Raw genomic sequence first — 21,641 nt, forward strand, 5'->3', positions numbered from 1 at the left:
AAACTACAGGTTGTAATGCAACAAAATAGGAACAACACGAAGGAGGATGAATACTTTTGTAAGGCACTGTACATTACAAAGTAATTCAAAGTAATTCTGCTGTTATGAAGTCAAATATTTTGTGTTAGGTTCTTCAATCTCTCCCATCTTCATCTTCCAAAGAACATCTGCCAGGTACTACATGACACACACACACACACACACACACACACACACACACACACACACACACACACACACACACACACACACACACACACACACACACACAATCTTATGCTCCTCCCTTCTTCCTCTCCTCCCACCCCTGCTTTTTCCCTTATCCCCCTCCTCTTCCACCTCACCACTTACTTCTCTCCCACACTCCCTACTGTAAACAGTTTGTCTCCACAAGGCTGTGTAATCCCAGACGCATCCTCACATGTTTTGGTGGGTTTTTTTCAAGTATTAATTACCCTGTGAAGTGAAAGGGAAAATGTGACCCATCCAGCCCTGTTTCCTATAATAAAAACGGAGTTATGTATCTGTCAACTCCTTTTTTTTACAGGATACTACAGCATTCTATAACTCATGACATTTAATGAGGTTTTATTGCTTGGTATTAAATGGGGCTATCCTATATAACTTCAAATATCAACACAGCAATGTATTCTAATTGAACTTGACCATTCTTCATAGACAGTATGAGACCGTCTTGCTGTCCTTCAGATTTATATATTTTGACAAAAGATAGGAAGGGGCACTGGATGAGAGGAACGTGTGAACAGCCAATGTGAATGAGCCAGATACAGGAAGCAGAAAGGAGAAAAAGAGAACTGGTGACTTGTGCAGAATGTGGTAATGATATAATGACTGTGGTAATGATATAATGACTGTGGTAATGACAGATACAGTAGCTAGAGTGATAGCAAAATCAACAGAGATAACTGTTTGATCAGGCCTCTTCCCAGTCAGCTGCTTCCTACTCCCTTCCCCAGACAGACTGACAGACAGACACAGCTGCCAGACCAAAATACCCCTGCCTGGCCTGAACCAACCCCAAGGATGGGAGGACACCCAGGCAGACCTGGGCAAGTCCCCCCTATGGAGCATGCCTCCCCAGTACTTCCACTCCCAATCCCCTTGACTCCCACAGCTCCCCCTCCCACCCAATCCACACACCCCTGCCCCGTCATGGTACAGTCCCACAGTCCCAGGAAGGCCAGTCTATTTATGTAGGGCGGGGTCTGGCTGAGGAGAGGGGCAGGTGCTAAACGTTTTTGGAGACTGTGAGAGTCGGTGAATGCACTTCAGCCAGCACTTTCTTCCTCTCCCACTCTTTTTTTTCTGTGAGGTGTTCCAGTCTTCTATCCACTTGGTAATGACCCTGGATATGGACAATGTGGAGGTGTTTGATACTGGGGTAAAGGGCAGAGGCCTCAGGACCACCAAGGACCTCTGTGCTGGGGAGGTGGTACTCGCTGAGCCCAGCTTCGCTGCAGTGGTCTTCGACAGGTAGGGACCAATGCATGGAGATTTTGGTCATAATGACAAAATTTCTCAGTGGCATGCACACACACATCAATTATTTCTAAGTAAGAAAGACAAATTGAATGCAAAAAGGATACCTTCATGGTTCCTGTATCAATTCATATCCTTAACAATTTGATATTGTGGTTCTATTTATTAAAAAAATACTTACATTCTGCTATGTCTTTGATGGGTAGGGCCTGGTTCATGGTTTGTATCGTGGTGGCCAAAAGGCCATGTATAGTATTGGTATTTCACAGTGGAGTGAGCATATCCATTACTCCTCAGGTGCCAGCCTGGTCTCATAGACTAGGCGTAACATAGTATACGTAAATCCGGGCTGTTTCGTATGGTTAAACACTGAGTATATAAAACATTAAGAATACGTGCTCGTTCCATGACCTAGACTAACCAGGTGAATCCAGGTGAAATATATGATCCCGTATTGTTGTCACTTGTTACAATTGAGACATGGATTGTGTATGTGTGCCATTCAGAAGGTGAATGGGCAAGACCAACAATGTAAGTGCCTTTGAACGGGGTATGGTAGTAGATGCCAGGCGCATTGGTTTGTGTCAAGAACTGCAACCGGGTTGCTGGGTTTTTCACATTCAACAGTTTCCCGTGTATATCAAGAATGGCCCACCATTCAAAGGATATCCAGCCAACTTGACACGACTGTGGGAAGCATTGGAGTCTACATGGGCCAGCATCCCTGTGGAACCCTTTCGACACCTTGTAGAGTCCATTCCCAACAAATTTCGGCTGTTCTAATGGCAAAAGGGGGGGACAATTCAATATTAGGAAGGTGTTCCTAATATTTGGTATACTCAATGTATAAGACAAAAGGTTATTTAAGGCAAAAACAAAAGGAGGGTGTTTGATCGGGTGGATGGGCAGGAATATAACGCAAACATGTCCAAACCCAAAAGTTCAGTGTTCGAATCTCATCATGGACAACTTTAGCATTTTAGCTAATTAGCAACTTTGTAACTAATTACTACTTTTTAGCTACTGCAAAACTACTTAGCATGTTAGCTAACCCTTCCCCCAACCTCAACCCTTTAACCTAACTTCTAATCTTAACCCTAACCTTAACACTTAACCATAACCCCCAGCCGAGCTAACGTTAGAGTTAGCCACCTAGCTAACGTTAGCCACATCAAATTGGAATTCGTAACGTGTCATACGAATTGTACTTCGTAACATACAGTATCATACGAAATGGATGATGGACATCCACAAATTAACGCATATCATTTCGAAACAACATATTATACTAAATGGAGGGAGACAGATTTACATTTACTATGACGTTATGTCTACCCCTGAGTCCAGATTGCAGGTGCTGGGTAGAAAATGATACCTGCTGTTTATGTATCAATGTAAACATAATCAATGTAATATCTCTTTAATATTACAATCTTACAGATTCTTGAAAGAAATGTCAGTGAAGTTTGTTTAAAATTCAACATCTTGTTGTTTGAGTGCTTTATAAATGGGTTGGGTTTGTCTTTCAGATACTCATGTTGTCACACTTTCAGTGATGTGCCACTCATATACAGTAGAATGATGTCATACTATGTCCTTTGCCACCATTATTATTTTCACAAGGGGGAGTCACTCTGTCCCTCTCAAATAGGAAAACAAAGGTGAGGCTATTATTACAAATGATAATGTATAGTGCAGATATTTCTTAACTGTAGAAAGTCCCCACATAAAAATACTTCAGTTTACTCTAGAATACTATAGTACTTACTATAGAATTCTATAGAATTATGTAGTAAACTGTAGTATACTGTAGAATCCTATACTCAAAACTGTTGTATCCCTCGATCGTGTAGTGCATACTATAGACTTTTGTTGTATACTGTAGAATACTATACTACACACTGTAGTGTATCCTTTGATCATGTCGTGCTTACTATAATATTTTGTCGTATACTGTAGAATACTATACTACACGCTGTAGTATCCCCCTTGATCGTGTAGTGCTTACTATGTAATGTTGTAGTATACTGTGTAGAATACTATACTACACACTGTAGTATCCCTTGATCACGTAGTGCTTACTTTAGAATTTTTTGATCGATGGCACCGCTAGCTAGCTTTGTCGATGCTGTTTTGTGAGGACAGACACTGGGAGACGAAAAGCAAGTACAAGGAGGGAATATTTAATAAATAACAGACATGAAACAAAACAAGGACAGCATATGGAAAAGCGGAACAAAACAACATTAATGCAGACACGGGGATCAAACCGAGGAACAGACAGATATAGGAGGGGCACTATACAAAATAATGGAGTCCATGTGAGTCCAAAGATGCGCTGGTGCACGTAACGATGGTGACAGGTGTTGGTAAGGATGGGTAGCCTGGTGCCCTTGAGAGCCAGGGAGGGGAAGCTGTAACCCCCGCTCTTGGGGGTGCCACCCAGTGTCCCACCTGGGCGAGCCTGACAGGCCGGCAGTGACATGGGAGTCGGACAAGCCGGCTGAGGCGTGGGAGCCCGACAAGTCTGCTGAGACGTGGCAGCCCGACGAGCTGACTCAGGCGTGAAAGCCTGACAATCCCGCTGAGGCGTGGGTGCCTGACGAGCCAGCTGAGGCATGACGTGGGATGGGAGCCTGATGAGCCAGCTAAGGCGTGGATGCCCGACAGGCCAGCTGAGGCATCCCCGGTTCCATCGGCAGCGGCACCCGGACCCGACGTCATCAACAAAAACATAAAACTCCCTGATGCTTCAAAAATTGGTTTCTGCATTCCGTAAGGACAGACGCTGGGAGACGAAAAACAAGTACATGGGGTAAACATTTGAGAAATATCGGACATGAAACAGAACACGGACAGCGTCTGGACAGGGGAAACAAAACGTCAGTAATGCAGACACGGGGATCAAGACGAGGAACAGACAGATATAGGAGGGACAATAAACAAAATAATGGAGTCCAGGTGAGTCCAAAGACGCACTGGTGCGCGCAACGATGGTGACAGGTGTGCGTAATGATGGGCAGCCTGGCACCCTCGAGAGCCAGGGAGGGGGAGCGGGAGCAAATGTGACAGTTTTGATTTGAACGTGCTGTCCTTGGGGAGCTCATTGCCTCTGAGGTTCCCCCCTCTAACATTTTTGTGGACATAACATTCTATAGTAATCACTGTAGTGTTTTTGTAGACTTTACCTTAGTATTGAATATAGTGTTTTGCAGATTTGACTGTAGTATACTGCAGTATTTACTGTGGTGCTCTTGCGGACTTTACTGTAGTATACTATAGTAATCACTATAGTGTTTTTGCAGACTTTACTGTATTATTCAATGTAGTGTTTTGCAGACTTAACTGTAGTATACTGCAGTATTTACTGTAGTACTTTTGCGGATATGACTGTAGTATACTATAGTAATCACTATAGTGTTTTGTAGACTTGACTGTAGTATACTGCAGTATTTAATGTAGGGTTTTTGCGGACATGACTGTAGTATGCTATAGTATTCACTGTGGGGTTTTTGCAGACTTTACTGTAGTATTCACTATAGTGTTTTGCGGATATGACTGTAATATACTGCAGTGTTTTTTAGGACATTACTGTAGTAAGCTATAGTATTCACTGTCGTGTTTTTGCTGACTTTACTGTAGTATTTACTGTAGTGTTTTTGCAGACAAGACTGTAGTATATTGTAGTAACACCTGCCGACTAGAATTAGCTAAAATGGCACAACAACCGACAACCCCAGTTACTTTTTAATGAGAGGAACACCTCAACCAGAACATAAGACGCAACGGTTTGTGACAGGCCACCTATTGAAAGCCATTTTGTGGGGAAAAGCTCCTTCTGATTGGCTAGGCCTGGCTGCCAAGTGGGTGGGGCTATGCCCTCCCAGGCCCACCCATGGCTGCACCCCTGCCCAGTCATGTGAAGTCCATAGATTAGGGCCTAATTAATTAATTTAATTTGACTGATTTCCTTATATGAACTGTAACTCAGAAAAATCTTTAAAATTGTTACGTGTTGTGTTTATATTTTTGTTCAGAATAGATTGGAATGTACTTTATCTAGTGTAGATAAGCGACACACACACAAACACATATTACAATACAGTGTATCAATCTCTCCATCTACTGTACAGGTGGATGGCCCATGAATAAGACCACACTTTCTGTTCTGTGCACTGTACTCTGTTTCTAAATGTGTATGAGTATGTGTTTGAGAGTGTGTGTGCATTGAGGGGTCTCAATCTCATTATCCGCTGGAATGCTGGTCACAGATATGCCTGCTTACTGCTGGCCAGTGTGGAACCATATAAGAGCTAGTGTCGGGATGACAGCAGACATAGCAGGTATGCAATGAAAGGATCACGCTCTTTGGAAAGAGGGGTGTGTGAGCTTTCCAAAACTAGAGAAGAAGAATAGTGCAGGGGCTGTGTGTGTGTGTGTGTCTTGTCCCCTGGCAGCTATCTGCTTACAGAAGATTTGTTGAAGCTTTACAGCATGCCAACAATCATTGCAGGCATTAATAGTTCCATTTCCTTTTAGACACACTCCCAAACACACATAGGATAAACTGTTTACACACACAAGCCTGTCTTCAAGGTGTGGCAGTTATCTTATGGCTGTTTAGTGTTGTGTTTTTGGCATAGCCATGTCACTTACATACGTTTTTAGTCCTATGCTGAAGCTTTTTGCACAATCTTTGCACACCTAGGAAAAGATTGTGTTGTAGTCCACTTAGTCATTCTATTTTTATATACAAAACCATACTGTACTCACCCACCTTCACCTTAAGGCAAAGTTCAGAGATCGAGGAAGTTGTGTAAAACATGCATGTCGAGAAAGCAAGTTTGAATGCTGCTAGATGAAAAATGCTTAGAAAGTCTGGCCTCATGTGTATTGCGTGATTGTCTATTATAGAAATGGGATCTCAGGTACCTGTTTATTGGTACATCAGGGGAATGATTGCTGGGACCAGTCGGGTGCCTGTCCACCGGGGTGTATTTAGTGATTTGGGGGCCTCCCCTACCTTTCCACAGACATTACTTGCTATGATTATGTTTATCCCACAACTGAATATATTTATTTCAAAAGCTTTTTTTCATTTCAGGAATTTATTCAATATATAGGCTGCATAAAGTTGTTAACAATCAGTCAGTGGGGACCACCTGGTCAGCTGGGGCACGTTTAAATGGAAAACTATGAAACATACTGTAGCAAGGTTTGCCTCTGCCAGTCATAGACACATATATACAAGCATACAAGCGCAATCACACAAACATGATTAAACATTGTTTTAGGGTAACGTTTTGTTGTTTTCCTCATTGTTGAAATGGTTGAGATGTTTGCTTCATGTTCAAGTGTCACGGGTAAAGTAAATAATGTCCTTATTTGTTCAGTTTGGATATTACTTTATAATAAGCTTACATTAAAAAAATACTACAGTTTACTATAGAATACAATAGTACTTACTATAGAATTCTATAGTACTCTGCAGAGGTGGGAACAAGTCATTGTTTTATAAGTCACAAGTAAGTCTCAAGTCTTAGCACTCAAGTCCCAAGTCAAGTCCCAAGTTAAGTCCCAAGTCAAGACAGGCAAGTCCGAGTCAAGACCGTCAAGTATCAAGTGAAGTCTCAAGTACTAAACTTTGAGTTTTGAGTCCTAAACAAGTCATAATGTGCTCTTCAACAAATGTAATACCATTTCATATTTTTAACAAGATTAAGTTAGTATATTACATTTACGCAAATCATGAATGCTTTTAAAAATATCTATTTTTATTTATTATTTTCCAAATAAATGTTATATTTCCATGGAAATACATGGGTAGCCATGAGAAAGACACATCCCCCCCAATAGTGATCGACTATCGAGGATTGCTATGGGGCGCAATCGGGCGATGTCGGCTTGCACACAATTGCCCAACCTTAACACACACACACACAAAACACACACACACACACACACACACACACACACACACACACACACACACACACACACACACACACACACACACACACACACACTCTCTCTCTGTGGTTACGGTAGGCTAACGTATGTCAATGATTTTAGGAACAGCAGTAACATCAGGCAGGATTTAGGCTACCAACTGCCTAGCCAGTTGTAGCTCAATCTTGGGTGCAATGATCACGTTCCCGCACTGACTGACTATGTGGAGGCTCATTGATTTAACGTTATGTTAGCCTACACTAGTAAAGTAATAAAATATATAACAGTCAGCTATATTAGCCACAACTTACCATTCTTTGTGCAGCTTCAAATGTCGAACAAAGTTGGAAATTGTTGCGCCTCCGTCTGTAATTTCCCCCCGCATGTTTTGCAAGTTGAAATGTTTTTTATTGATACGTCGTCTTTATATCCGAAAATAAAAATGTTGGGAATCATCTTTCCAAGGGCTCCATCTGAATTCACCCGCCGACATTCCTCTGCACTGCCACGCACAACTTTTTTTCAGCCGGCACAATTTGATTGGCTGCTGTCCGATTCAAACTGTAATCCGTTAAATGAAGAGTTGATGCTCTGCCCACTTTTTTTAATAGCATCATTTTTTATATTTGGGCTTGGGGAGGTTATCAAGTCAGGTCGAGTCAAAAGGTTCAAGTCCAAGTCATTGGTGTTAAAGTCAAAGTTGAGTTGCAAGTCATCATATTTGTGACTCGAGTCCAAGTCATGTGACTTGAGTCCACACCTCTGGTATTCTGTAGTAAACTGTAGTACACTGTAGAATACTATATTACACTCTGTAGTATCCCTCAATCATGTGTAGTGCTTATATAGAATGTTGTATAATATTGTAGAATATTATACTACAACACCGTAATATCCCTCGATCGTGTAGTGCTTACTATATAATTTTGTAGTATACTGTTGAATATTATACTATACACTGTAGTATCCCTCGATAGTGCTAATATCCCTCGATAGTGCTTAATATATCCAGTAATTTTGTAGTATGCTGCCAAATATTATACTACACACTGTAGTATCCCTTGATCATGTAGTGCATACAATAGAATGCTGTAGTATACTGTAGAATAATAAATACTACATACTGCATTGATATGCTAATATTAAATTAGCATATGTCCCTTTCATTCCCCTCCCCCATATCTCAATGTGTGCCACCCATGACTGAAAAACCTTCATGCCAAGTAGAGACCATTTATTGTTAAATAAAATATTCTCCATACCTAATTAATTAAATGGAAACACAAACGACATCGGAAGAGCAGGAGGAGTCGAGTTTGATAACGACTCACCCCGCTCCTGTACAAAGGAACGAAGACAGCTTTTTAACATATTTTCCATGTCTTAAAAATGTTTTACTTTTGTTAAATCATTTGTACACATTTTAAATGGCTTTTACATAATTGGATGTTTTACATTGAAAAGTACTTTTAATTATGGCTTGTTTTTATTGGTTTTAACAACATGTACTTTTTAACAAATTTACATGTAATATCCAAATGCTGTTTTTATGCTTTTATGCCATTTTTACATGTAAAAAAATGACAAAAATATATATGAGCTGTTTTAAAGGAAATGCGCTAAAACTTTTCCAAAATAAAAAATCAACAATAAGCACAACCATTCATCCCACTACTCAAAAATCACAAACCTCCCCTCCCAGTATCTTGAAGAAGAAGTTTCCATCCCCTACGTTACATTTTTAATTTCCTCTTTCCTCCAACTCAAGTCCCCTAAACCGGGTTTGTATCCTATTCCCAACCTTTACCCTAAACCAGCTTCGTATCCTCTTGTATTTTTTACTTTACTTCTTTACTTATTAAAATCCATAAAAAAGTGTTTTCATCAAGTTGAGAAAAAAAGGAGAACTCCCCCATCCTCTCCTCCTTGTACCTTGCCAAACCTGACCTTCACCAGACAGAAGGTCAACCTAACCGGTCAGACCACTGTCCTGCCTACAGTACATACAGGTTATTGAAATGTAGTCTGTGTGTAGCTGGTGTAGAGGGGTCAGGCGCAGGACAGCCGATATGAGTAAATAAACGTATTTTACTCAAAAAATAGACAAATACAACACAAAATAAGCGAGCCCACATAAACGGGCCGTATTACATTAAAAAAATCACTCACAAACAAACATGGGGGAACAGAGGGTTAAATAATGAACAAGTAATTGGGGAATTGAAACCAGGTGTATAAGACAAAGACAAAACAAATGGAAAATGAAAAGTGGATTGGCGATGGTTAGAAGGCCGGTGACGTCTACCAATGAACGCCGCCCGAACACGGAGAGAGACCGAATTCGGGGGAAGTCGTGACAGTTATGGACAATTTGCTTTTTTGTGTTTGTCCAGTAAGTTTCCTCAAGGAGAAAACCCCCATTTTTTTTTCAAGATGATTAAAAAGATAATAAAACAAAAGACAATTCAACAAAAGCACTATAGTAAATACTACATACAGTGCCTTGCGAAAGTATTCGGCCCCCTTGAACTTTGCAACCTTTTGCCACATTTCAGGCTTCAAACATAAAGATATAAAACTGTATTTTTTTGTGAAGAATCAACAACAAGTGGGACACAATCATGAAGTGGAACGACATTTATTGGATATTTCAAAAAAATTTAACAAATCAAAAACTGAAAAATTGGGCGTGCAAAATTATTCAGCCCCTTTACTTTCAGTGCAGCAAACTCTCTCCAGAAGTTCAGTGAGGATCTCTGAATGATCCAATGTTGACCTAAATGACTAATGATGATAAATACAATCCACCTGTGTGTAATCTTCAAATAATATTTTTGCAGGAATCTCCTTGCGAATGATTTAAGTCTCCGTATAAATGCACCTGCACTGTGATAGTCTCAGAGGTCCGTTAAAAGCGCAGAGAGCATCATGAAGAACAAGGAACACACCAGGCAGGTCCGAGATACTGTTGTGAAGAAGTTTAAAGCCGGATTTGGATACAAAAAGATTTCCCAAGCTTTAAACATCCCAAGGAGCACTGTGCAAGCGATAATATTGAAATGGAAGGAGTATCAGACCACTGCAAATCTACCAAGACCTGGCCGTCCCTCTAAACCTTCAGCTCATACAAGGAGAAGACTGATCAGAGATGCAGCCAAGAGGCCCATGATCACTCTGGATGAACTGCAGAGATCTACAGCTGAGGTGGGAGACTCTGTCCATAGGACAACAATCAGTCGTATATTGCACAAATCTGGCCTTTATGGAAGAGTGACAAGAAGAAAGCCATTTCTTAAAGATATCCATAAAAAGTGTTGTTTAAAGTTTGCCACAAGCCACCTGGGAGACACACCAAACATGTGGAAGAAGGTGCTCTGGTCAGATGAAACCAAAATTGAACTTTTTGGCAACAATGCAAAACGTTATGTTTGGCGTAAAAGCAACACAGCTCATCACCCTTAACCTACCATCCCCACTGTCAAACATGGTGGTGGCAGCATCATGGTATGGGCCTGCTTTTCTTCAGCAGGGACAGGGAAGATGGTTAAAATTGATGGGAAGATGGATGGAGCCAAATACAGGACCATTCTGGAAGAAAACCTGATGGAGTCTGCAAAAGACCTGAGACTGGGACGGAGATTTGTCTTCCAACAAGACAATGATCCAAAACATAAAGCAAAATCTACAATGGAATGTTTCAAAAATAAACATATCCAGGTGTTAGAATGGCCAAGTCAAAGTCCAGACCTGAATCCAATCGAGAATCTGTGGAAAGAACTGAAAACTGCTGTTCACAAATGCTCTCCATCCAACCTCACTGAGCTCGAGCTGTTTTGCAAGGAGGAATGGGAAAAAAATTCAGTCTCTCGATGTGCAAAACTGATAGAGACATACCCCAAGCGACTTACAGCTGTAATCGCAGCAAAAGGTGGCGCTACAAAGTATTAACTTAAGGGGGCTGAATACTTTTGCACGCCCAATTTTTCAGTTTTTGATTTGTTAAAAAAGGTAGAAATATCCAATAAATGTCGTTCCACTTCATGATGTTGATTCTTCACAAAAAAATACAGTTTTATATCTTTACGTTTGAAGCCTGAAATGTGGCAAAAGGTCGCAAAGTTCAAGGGGGCCGAATACTTTCGCAAGGCACTGTATACTACAGTAATGTCTGCAAAAACAGTACAGTAAACACTACATTCATGTCCACAAAAACACTGCAGTAAATACTACAGTATTCACTCTAGTGTCTAGTGTTTTTGCCCAAAAACCCTGCGCAAAAACACAACCGTGAATACTATAGTCAAGTCCGCAAAAAAGGTACTGTGAATACTATAGTATATACTGTACATCAGTTGGGATCTCTATAAGCTTGAATATGAGTTCCTAAACATAGCATGCAAGTGTATCCTTGTAGCTCTGTTGGCTAATATAGTCAAAATATTTGCCTTGGTGTAAGTTGAGCCAATGACCATGGGGTAAGTTGAGCCAATAGTTGAGCCAATGGCAAGTTGAGCAAATCTAAGTGTTTTCTTCCTAGGCGTGATGCAAGGCATCATCGCTGAGATGTGAGGTAACAACAGTGCTGGCATATGTTAAAAGTGTAAAAAATAATGTACAAAGTGTTTGTTAGGTTTAAAGCCTGTTAAAAGACGCTTAAAATTATTAACAGACAAAAAAGTGATTGTGATTGTATTGAATTGTGTTTGGGAAATAAAGATAGACATGGTTTTAAAAAGGTAGTGGTAATATTTCATTCAGTACAGACATTTGTACACGGTTTAACTTAACCCGGGGGAGGGTCGTGCCAAATGACCACTTACAAGTTATGTTTTCAAAACTGTAATGTTTACATGAATTCTGATTATTTCCAGGTATACACAACATTCTGAAATATATGCAGATATCTTTGCGATAAAGAAAATTAGATTTCCTTTTACGGAATGATGCTGATTGTAAAAAATGGCTCAATTGACCAACTCTCCCCTACATATAGTAAACCAGAACAGATATAGTGGTGGAGCTCAACAAGTACACGGAATGACAGTGGAAACATTCTCAGATGAAGTGCAAACAGAGTTTTAGAGAGAGAGAGAAGTTTGGAAGGTGTGTGGGGAATACCATCATATTTATGTAAAGTCATCTCAGTATAGCCCATTACATAAATACAGTGCATTCGGAAAGTATTCAGACCCTTTCACTTTTTCCACATTTTGTTACTTTACAGCCGTATTCTAAAATTGATTACATTGTTTTTTCCCCTCATCAATCAACACACAATACCCCGTAATGACAAAGCAAAAACAGGTTTATCATTCTTTTTGCAAATATATTAAAATAAACAGATCACATTTACATAAGTATTCAGACCCTTTACTCAGTACTTTGTTGAAGCACCTTTGGCATCAATTACAGCCTCAAGTCTTCTTGGGTATGACGCTACAAGCTTGGCACACCTGTATTTGGGGAGTTTCTCCCATTCTTCTCTGCAGATCCTCTCAAGCTCTGTCAGGTTGGATGGGGAGCATTACTGCACAGCTATTTTCAGGTCTCCAGAGATGTTCGATTGGGTTCAAGTCCGGGATCTGGCTGGGCCACTCAAGGACATTCAGGGACTTGTCCTGAAGCCATTCCTGCATTACCCTTCTACCCTTCAGTACCCTTCTCCAGATCTGTGCCCTGACACAATCCTGTCTTGGAGCTTTACGGACAATCCCTTCGACCTCATGGCTTGGTTTTTGTTCAAATGTATACATTTGCAAAACAAATTACAAAACTGTTTTCGCTTTGTCATGGGGTATTGTGTAGATTGATGAGGATTTTTTATTTATTTAATCCATCTTATAATAAGGTTTAATGTAACAAAATGTGGAAAAAGTCAAGGAGTCTGAATACGAGGCAATATTTATTGGGTCTGTATGAAAAAGGGCGAGGGAAAAGAGCGATGCACTGAAAAAAGGGCAAGGGAAGAGGATAGCCAGGAAAGACATATAGAAAAAAGGAGAGAGGAAATATGAGGTAAGTAGTTAAGGGACTGAGAGATTTAAATGCTGACACAGAACAGGTCTTTCTCTTCACTGATAAGGTACAGAAATGGCTCCCCACTCAGTTTGCTGTGAGAGCGTATTATCATTCATCCCTAAACCTACACTCCCCAGCACACCAACATATCCCTGTTTTTTAAAATCTATTTAATGTCTTCTCCAACCTGCTGGCTTCACACACTACCATGGCCATCTAATCACCCCCAGCTTCAAATAGGCGCAATCACTCATTTTAAGACCCACCAGAGTGAAAATTGCTAGTGAAATAAATCCACTCCATTGTCAGTCCATGATGTCATCCACTGGTCAATGCCTTGCGTTGTTATTCTCTACCCCATATACACTAATTATACTAAACATTAGGAATAACTTCCTAATATTGAGTTGCACCCCCCCCATTTTGCCCTCATAACAGCCTCAATTCGTCTGGGCATGGACTCTACAAGGTGTCGAAAGCATTCCACAGGGATGCTGGGCCATGTTGACTCCAATTTTCCCACAGTTGTGTTAAGTTGGCTGGATATCCTTTGGATGGTGGACCATTCTTGATACACACGGGACATTGTTGAGTGTGAAAAACCCTGCAGCGTTGCAGTTCTTGACACAAACCGGTGTGCCTAGCACTTAGTACCATACCACGTTCAAAGGCACTTCAATCTTTTGTCTTGCCCATTCATTCTCTGAATGGCACATGTACACAATCCATGTCTCAATTGTCTCAAGGCTTAAAGATCCTCCTTTAACCTGCCTCCTCCCCTTCATCTACACTGATGGAAGTTGTTTTAAAAAGTGACATCAATAAGGGCTCATAGCTTTCACCTGGATTCACCTGGACAGTCTGTCATGGAAAGAGCATGTTCTTAATATTTTGTATACTCCGTATATAAGCTATGTTCCCAGGACAGTTTGGAACTTCATTTCCCACAGGGCCTATGTAGTAGTTCGGACTGATTTCTCTAGGGACCATGTGTGTGGGCCTGCCATTAGGTTTTATGGTAACAGGTTTCCACTAAATCTGATAGTTACCAAGGACAGAAGGGAGGATGAGAGCGCAACAGGGTTTGATTTTCAATTGTTTCAGGGGGCTGGTAAACCCCTGAACCCCATAAGAAATCATGACCTCTAACCCTTGACCTCCCCACTTTTCCCAGTCTGTCTCAGCAGGTGTGTCACAGCTGCTTCCGTCGCCAGGCCAACCTCCACCGCTGCGCCCAGTGTAAGTTTGCCCATTACTGTGACCGCACCTGTCAGACTGCATGCTGGGACGAGCACAAGCAGGAGTGTGGTGCCATCAAGAAGAACGGAAAGGCCCCCAATGAGAATGTCCGGTAAGAAGGAGGGGGGAGAGAGAGTGGAGGAGGGAGAAAAATAGAGGAGAAGGAGAGAGAGTTAGCGGAGAGAGGTGGTGGAGGAAGGAGAGAGAGGGGAGTAGGAAGAGAATGGATGGACAGGGGAAGGTGAGTGGTTGTCAATGCCTTGCCAAGTTGCATAAAAAAGAAACCAGGCTATGTCAGCCACTCATATAAAACTATAATGCTAACTCTCCCTGTCCCTCTCCAGTCTTGCTGCCCGTGTGCTGTGGCGCATACAGAAGGACACAGGCATTGTGTCGGACAGCCAGCTGACCTCAGTGGACCAGCTGGAGGACCACGTGGCCGACATGCCCGCCGACAACCTCAAAGAGCTCAAGATCGACGTGCACAAATACCTGGACTACTGTCCCAACACCAGGCATGGCGTGGAGTACATCTCACACATCTTTGGCATAGTACGTATCAATGAGTTAGTCATCTTACCATCCAGATATCTCAAACTTTGGCACAGTACGTACAAGACCATTTTGACTGTAGCATGTGTTCTTTTACTCTCTATAGACTGTGAGGTAGTGTCATTAACCATTCATCTCTTTATTCCTCTCTCTCTGTCTTATTCCACTGTCATTCTCATTCCATCTCTCTCTCCCCTCTTTATTTTTTTTTTCTCTCCATCCCCCCTTTTCTCCATCCATCTGTAGATCAACTGTAATGGTTTTACTCTGAGTGACCAGAGGGGTCAGCAGGCAGTGGGAGTAGGTCTGTTCCCTAACCTGTGTCTGGTCAACCATGACTGCTGGCCCAACTGTGCTGTCATCCTCAACCATGGCAAGTATGTATCCCCCAAGAGAGGGAGAGGGAGAGATAAAACTTTTGTACGTGATTTGTAAACTCTTTGACTGCCATCTCTTCCAGTCAGTCAGCTCTGAATGCAACCTTCCACTCTAAGAGGAGGTGGGTCTCTCTGCCTGCTTCAAACTAACATCTAACCTTTGAACCTTTGAAAGATCTCATTAACACATGTTATTAACCCTCAATCACTGGACGTTAGTGAGGAAGTCAACAGAACAACAGTACCAAATGACAGTCAGGCATTCTAATTTTGACCCTGACATTGAATAGTGTGATTTCCCCTATATTTCCCTATGTTTCCTTCTTTACCACAGGACCGTTTCCTCATTAAGCATGATCAAATTACTCATTATCATAAAATTATTATCAAATCTAACCCCTAAAGTTAATAACTGAGGGGAAAACAGAATATTACGAAACAAATTGTGTCTGTCCGACTATAGCATGGTTTGTTTAGCTCTCAGTAGGACTGAGTTGCTATTCTGCTTGAGGCTTTGTTGTGTGAAGTGTGTCTATTGTTAGATTTTGCTCAGTTTTCAGTCAACTACCTGATAAGATTACTTCAAACATCACATCATAACGTGAATGTATTTTTAGACTTTTAGACTGCCTGCACTGTGTTGGTGATGATGGCTGTTTTTGGTTGTCTGTCAGTGCAAAATCCCAAAACTGCTTTGTTAGAATGTTGTTTCAAGTTGAGTGAAATGAAAACCCCCACACTGAGCTTGCAGCTGGGCTATGGATGTTCCTTCAAAGCATATTTATTATTCATCAGGAGCCGACAGTCCAAGATGTTGAGCTCTGAACGATCAATATAACTTTCTCTGAACCACGAGCTGCAAGGATTATCCAACCAGTGATGTTTATGTTTGCTGACTGGTCAATGAAGGTTTCCTATCTCCAAAAAAAATACAAAAATGCTATCAGCTCCCTGGCCAACTATGTCACTGCAATAACTTTCCTGGCCTTTCGCTATTGTAGCAATTGAGAGAGAACATTCATTGCAGGGCTTGAACTTCCAGACCTGTCCTAGTAGTGCAGCGGTCTAAGGCACTGCATCTTAGTGCATGGTTCAAATCCAGGCTGTATCACATCTGTCTGTGATTGGGAGTCCCATCAAGTGTTGTACAATTGGCCCAGTGTTGTACGGGTTTGGCCAGGGTAGGCCTTCATTGTAAATAAGAATTTGTTCTTAACTGACTTGCCTAGTTAAATAAATAAAAAAACAGGGAAAGCTGTAAAGGTCCAGAGACCTACTAGGGGCTACACTACACTACCCCCTTTACCATCCCTTATGGTTACTACCCTCACACTACACTACCCCCTTTACCATCCCTTATGGTTACTACCATCACACTACACTACCCCCTTTACCCTCCCTTATGGTTACTACCATCACACTACACTACCCCCTTTACCCTCCCTTATGGTTACTACCATCACACTACACTACCCCCTTTACCCTCCCTTATGGTTACTACCCTCACACTACACTACCCCCTTTACCCTCCCTTATGGTTACTACCATCACACTACACTACCCCCTTTACCCTCCCTTATAGTTAGTACCATCACATCACACTACATCACCCCCTTATCCCTTATGCTCCAGGGCCTGTTCTTTCAGCATGTGACATGCACAAACTGATCCTAGAGCAGCTGTTACTCTGGCACTAGGCTAACCATGCCGCCCTGCTCCCTCAGGGTTGAGCTGCGTGCGCTTGGTAAGATTGCTGAGAATGAGGAGCTGACAGTGGGCTACGTGGACTTCCTGAACGTGTCAACGGACCGCCAGAGAGCCCTGAAGCACCAGTACCACTTTGACTGCACCTGCAAAAGCTGCAGCAAGAACCTCAAAGATGACCTAATGATGGCTGCCAAGGAGACCGAAGGCAACAAGGTGGGAGAAGTAGTGACACGTTGAGGGCAGAGTTGGGGTCAATTCATTCCATTACAAACAGTGGGGTCCTGGGTCCTTGGCCCCATGCCGTACCCAGACTCACGTTGGGCACATAACCCTATCACGCAGATGGGCATCTCACAGCTGATGCACCAGAAGCATGTAGTCAAATGCACAAATGAACACCTGATCATACCTCTGAGGGCCCAGGGGCCAACAACACATCACCCTAATTACTTTTCAGTTCAATAAAGTTCCATGCTTCCCCTCTCCCTTAATGGATCTCAACTCTCACTGTACTCGTGCCTTCTGAGACATCGCAAAATAATATGACTAACTCTCTTATCACATGACCATATCTTTAGACATGGGTCAATGCCATGGACCTGGATATGTGTTATATCAGTATCTATGTATGGGAATTGACTTGGAGCAAATTATGATTAAGTCACAAGGTGTGTAATACAAGTATAAGTCTGTGTCCTACACTAGTCCATTTTTGTAGTTGCCGGACCATTAGTCTCCTCACACAGCTGCTGTGTCTGTGAGAAGAGACTACTGGGACCTGAACACATTATACAACATTTCCTTCAATGGAACACTGTTTTCAGAGTTGTTGGATATGTCACTCTCTTGTGGTTGTCTGCAGTAGTGCATTCTGGTCATCAGGCATTTTCCTTTACTGTCAATGATCAGGAGTGAATGATGGTGGGATGTGCAATGTGCATACTCCCAAATGTTAATACACTGACACTGTTGTGTTTACTGTATTCTCTCTCTCAGCCCTCTGATGAGCTTGTGAAAGAGGTACAGGAGTTAAGTTTGGAGTGCCTGGCCAAGGTTGAGGCGGCTCGTACTGCAGGTGACTTTCATGAGGTAACAACAACAACCCCCTCCTTTACCTTTAGGGATGGCTTTGGAGTTTGGTAAATACCTCTCTTTCACTCTCCCTCTTTTGTTAAACCTGCTAAATTCCCCCTCCATCCCTCCCTTTCCCTGCACAGGTGGTGAAGCTGTGTCGTGAGTGTCTGGACAAACAGGAACCTGTGTTGGCAGATACACACCTGTACCAACTGCGTATGCTGAGTGCAGCCAGCGAGGTGCTGTCCTACCTGAAGTTCTTCTCTGAGGCTGCAGAATACTCACGCAGGATGGTGGAGGGATACATGTGAGTGTTTGTAATGGGGACAGAGTGGTGGAGACTAATCTAATGGACCATATGAAGATTTGCATGTCTACAGCTTTAAAATCCCATTTCTACGTTTATATTTCAGTCATTTAGCAGACGCTCTCACCCAGAGCGACTTAGTTAGTGTATTCATCTTAAGATAGCTAGATAGGACAACAACATACACTACATGGTCGTCGAACATCTCATTCCAAAATAATGGGCATTAATATGCAGTTAGTCTCCCCTTTGCTGATATAACAGCCTCTACTCTTCTGGGAAGGCTTTCCACTAAATGTTGGAACATTGCTGCGGGGACTTCCATTCAGCCACAAGAACATTAGCGAGGTCGGACACTGATGTTGGGCGATTAGGCCTGACTCGCAGTTGGTGTTCCAATTCATCCCAAATGTGTTCGATGGGGTGAGGTCAGGGCTCTGTGCAGGCCAGTCAAGTTCTTCCACACCGATCTCGACAAACCATTTCTGTATGGACCTCACTTTGTGCACGGGGGCATTGTCATGCTGAAACAGGAAAGGGCCTTCCCCAAACTGTTGCCACAAAGTTGGAAGCACAGAATTGTCTAGAATGTCATTGTATGCTGTAGCTTTAAGATTTCCCTTCACTGGAACTAAGACGCCTAGCCCAAACCATGGAAAACAGCCCCAGACCATTATTCCTCCTCCACCAAACTTTACCATTGGCTCTATGCATCTGGGCAGATAGCATTCTCCTGGCATACGCAAACCCAGATTTGTCCATCGGACTGCTAAATGGTGAAGCGTGATTCATCACCCTAGAGAACGCGTTTCCACTGCTCCAGAGTCCAATGGCGGCAAGCTTTACACCACTCCAGCCGTGCTTGGCATTGCTCATTGGTGATTTTAGGCTTGTGTGCAGCTGCTGGCTCCCAACGAACAGTTCTTGTGCTGACATTGCTTCCAGGGGCAGTTTGGAACTTGGTAGTGAGCGTTGCAACTGAGGACAGATGATTTTTACGCACTTCAGCCCTCACCGGTCCCGGTCTGTGAGCTTGTGTGGCCTACCACTTCACAGCTGAGATGTTGTTGCTCCTAGAAGTTTCCACTTCACAATAACAGCACTTACAGTTGACCGGGGCAACTCTAGCAGGGCAGACATTTGACAAACTAACTTGTTGGGAAGGTGGCATCCTATGACGCTACCATGTTGAAAGTCACTGAGCTCTTCAGTAAGGCCATTATACTGCCAGTGTTTGTCTATGGAGATTGCATAGCTGTGTGCTCGATTGTACACACCTGTCAGCAACGGTGTGGCTGAAATAGCCGAATCCACTAATTTGAAGGGGTGTCCACATACATTTGTATATTTAGTGCACTAATTACTTAATCTTAAACATGTTCTCTTTTCCTCCCCTTCCCTTTGCACCAACCCTCTTCTATCGCTTCTCCTGTGCAGGAAGTTGTACCACCCCAATAACGCCCAGTTGGGCATGGCCACCATGCGGGCTGGCGTGACTCACTGGCACGCAGGGCTCATCGAGGTGGGCCATGGCATGATCTGCAAGGCCTACGCCATTCTCATGATCACACATGGACCCAACCACTCCATCACCAAGGACTTGGAGGTACACTAGACTACAGGCTGCCTCAATAGTTTGATTAACCTATGACATTAGAAAAAGATAGCATGGGGCCAGTTCAGTAGGGTATAATGTTACAAAACATTCAATAAAAATGTGTGGAAGGGAGATATGATTGTCAGGTAGAATAGTGAAGTGTAAGCTCTATTGTTTACATATCTATAATTTCACCTCACTGAATACTACTTTCCCAGATTATACCAGACCAGTCTACCTTTTGACCCCTAACCCCTTGTTTCCTAGTCAATGCGTATGCAGACCGAGATGGAGCAGAGGATTTTCAAGCAGAATGAGTGCGTCTACCACAGCATGAGAGAGGCTGCCCTGCAGAACAAGTCCATGGGCATGATGGCTGAGGCAGTCAGTGTTGAGGACAACGTCAAGGCCCTCTTCCACAAGCAATGACCTTCTGTACACACCACTTTCATACCATTGAAATGCAGTGGTCACCAAATCTGCCCCCCAAAATAATTATTGGCTGGCCCTCAACTACAGCTGTAAGGCTCAAAGTTCCTATGAACGTCTTACCTTTTTTGAGTTAGTAAACATTAAACCAGTATACCCACCATGTGCCATATCACCATGTAAAATATTGAATGATAAATGCAATAAAAGCGAACACTGGATAGAGTCTGGAGTCTGTTTTGCTATACATTGCAGCTCAACCAATCAAAGCTAAGGATCAGCTCTTTATAGACAAACCATAGAAGTCAATACATTTTCTTAATTTATTCAAAAAGGGTTGAGAGATCACTACATGCGCTTACTTATCCTCTTGCAGACGATGGAGCGAAGCGTCATGGTCTGGAAAGATAAAGGGTGCACACAGATGAGGTTTTACAGCCCAGTTACATTTGAAGGAGGGAAATTCCACCCCTTGTTGACAATTCAAACCCATTCTAGTCCCCAACCATAATACTCACAACGATGATGTTCCGTGACTGACTCAATGCCCTTCAGTGAGATGTTTAGCATGTTCCCAACCAGGTTCACCTTAGCCTGGGAAAGGGTAGAGGAGTTAGTGCATGACATACCATGCAAGAGTAACAAACTAGAAATTCCAAGTTAGCACACTACGGTTATAAGTAGGTTTAGCACCACTCATAGAATGGGTCATGGAAAAAAAGAACACGTTCAAAGTAGGGAGAGCAACTGTTCATTGATCGCTACATGTGTAGACTTTTGCTCCAGTTCTAAGGAAACTGATAAACATTTTATATGGTGCAAAAGCTGAACTGGAACAAATGCCTGCACACTTTGGCCCTCCAGGACTGGAATTCCCCATCTATGTAATTTA

At 42.4% G+C, this 21,641-nt stretch overlaps 1 protein-coding gene across 1 annotated transcript; it reads left to right on the top strand.

The window, feature by feature from the left end:
* The first annotated feature begins 1,228 nt into the window (after positions 1–1,228).
* smyd1a (SET and MYND domain containing 1a) lies at positions 1,229–20,974 on the top strand. The gene is made up of 10 exons (XM_024380506.2): positions 1,229–1,494; positions 14,642–14,818; positions 15,051–15,258; positions 15,505–15,635; positions 15,719–15,757; positions 17,360–17,555; positions 18,339–18,431; positions 18,560–18,723; positions 20,161–20,329; positions 20,588–20,974. Exons 1-10 carry the CDS (start codon positions 1,283–1,285, stop codon positions 20,747–20,749), a joined length of 1,551 nt encoding a protein of 516 aa, XP_024236274.1. The 5' UTR covers positions 1,229–1,282; the 3' UTR covers positions 20,750–20,974.
* The last annotated feature ends 667 nt before the right edge of the window (positions 20,975–21,641 follow it).

The sequence above is a fragment of the Oncorhynchus tshawytscha genome, linkage group LG20, assembly GCF_018296145.1.
Source record: "Oncorhynchus tshawytscha isolate Ot180627B linkage group LG20, Otsh_v2.0, whole genome shotgun sequence".
NCBI lineage: Eukaryota > Metazoa > Chordata > Actinopteri > Salmoniformes > Salmonidae > Oncorhynchus > Oncorhynchus tshawytscha.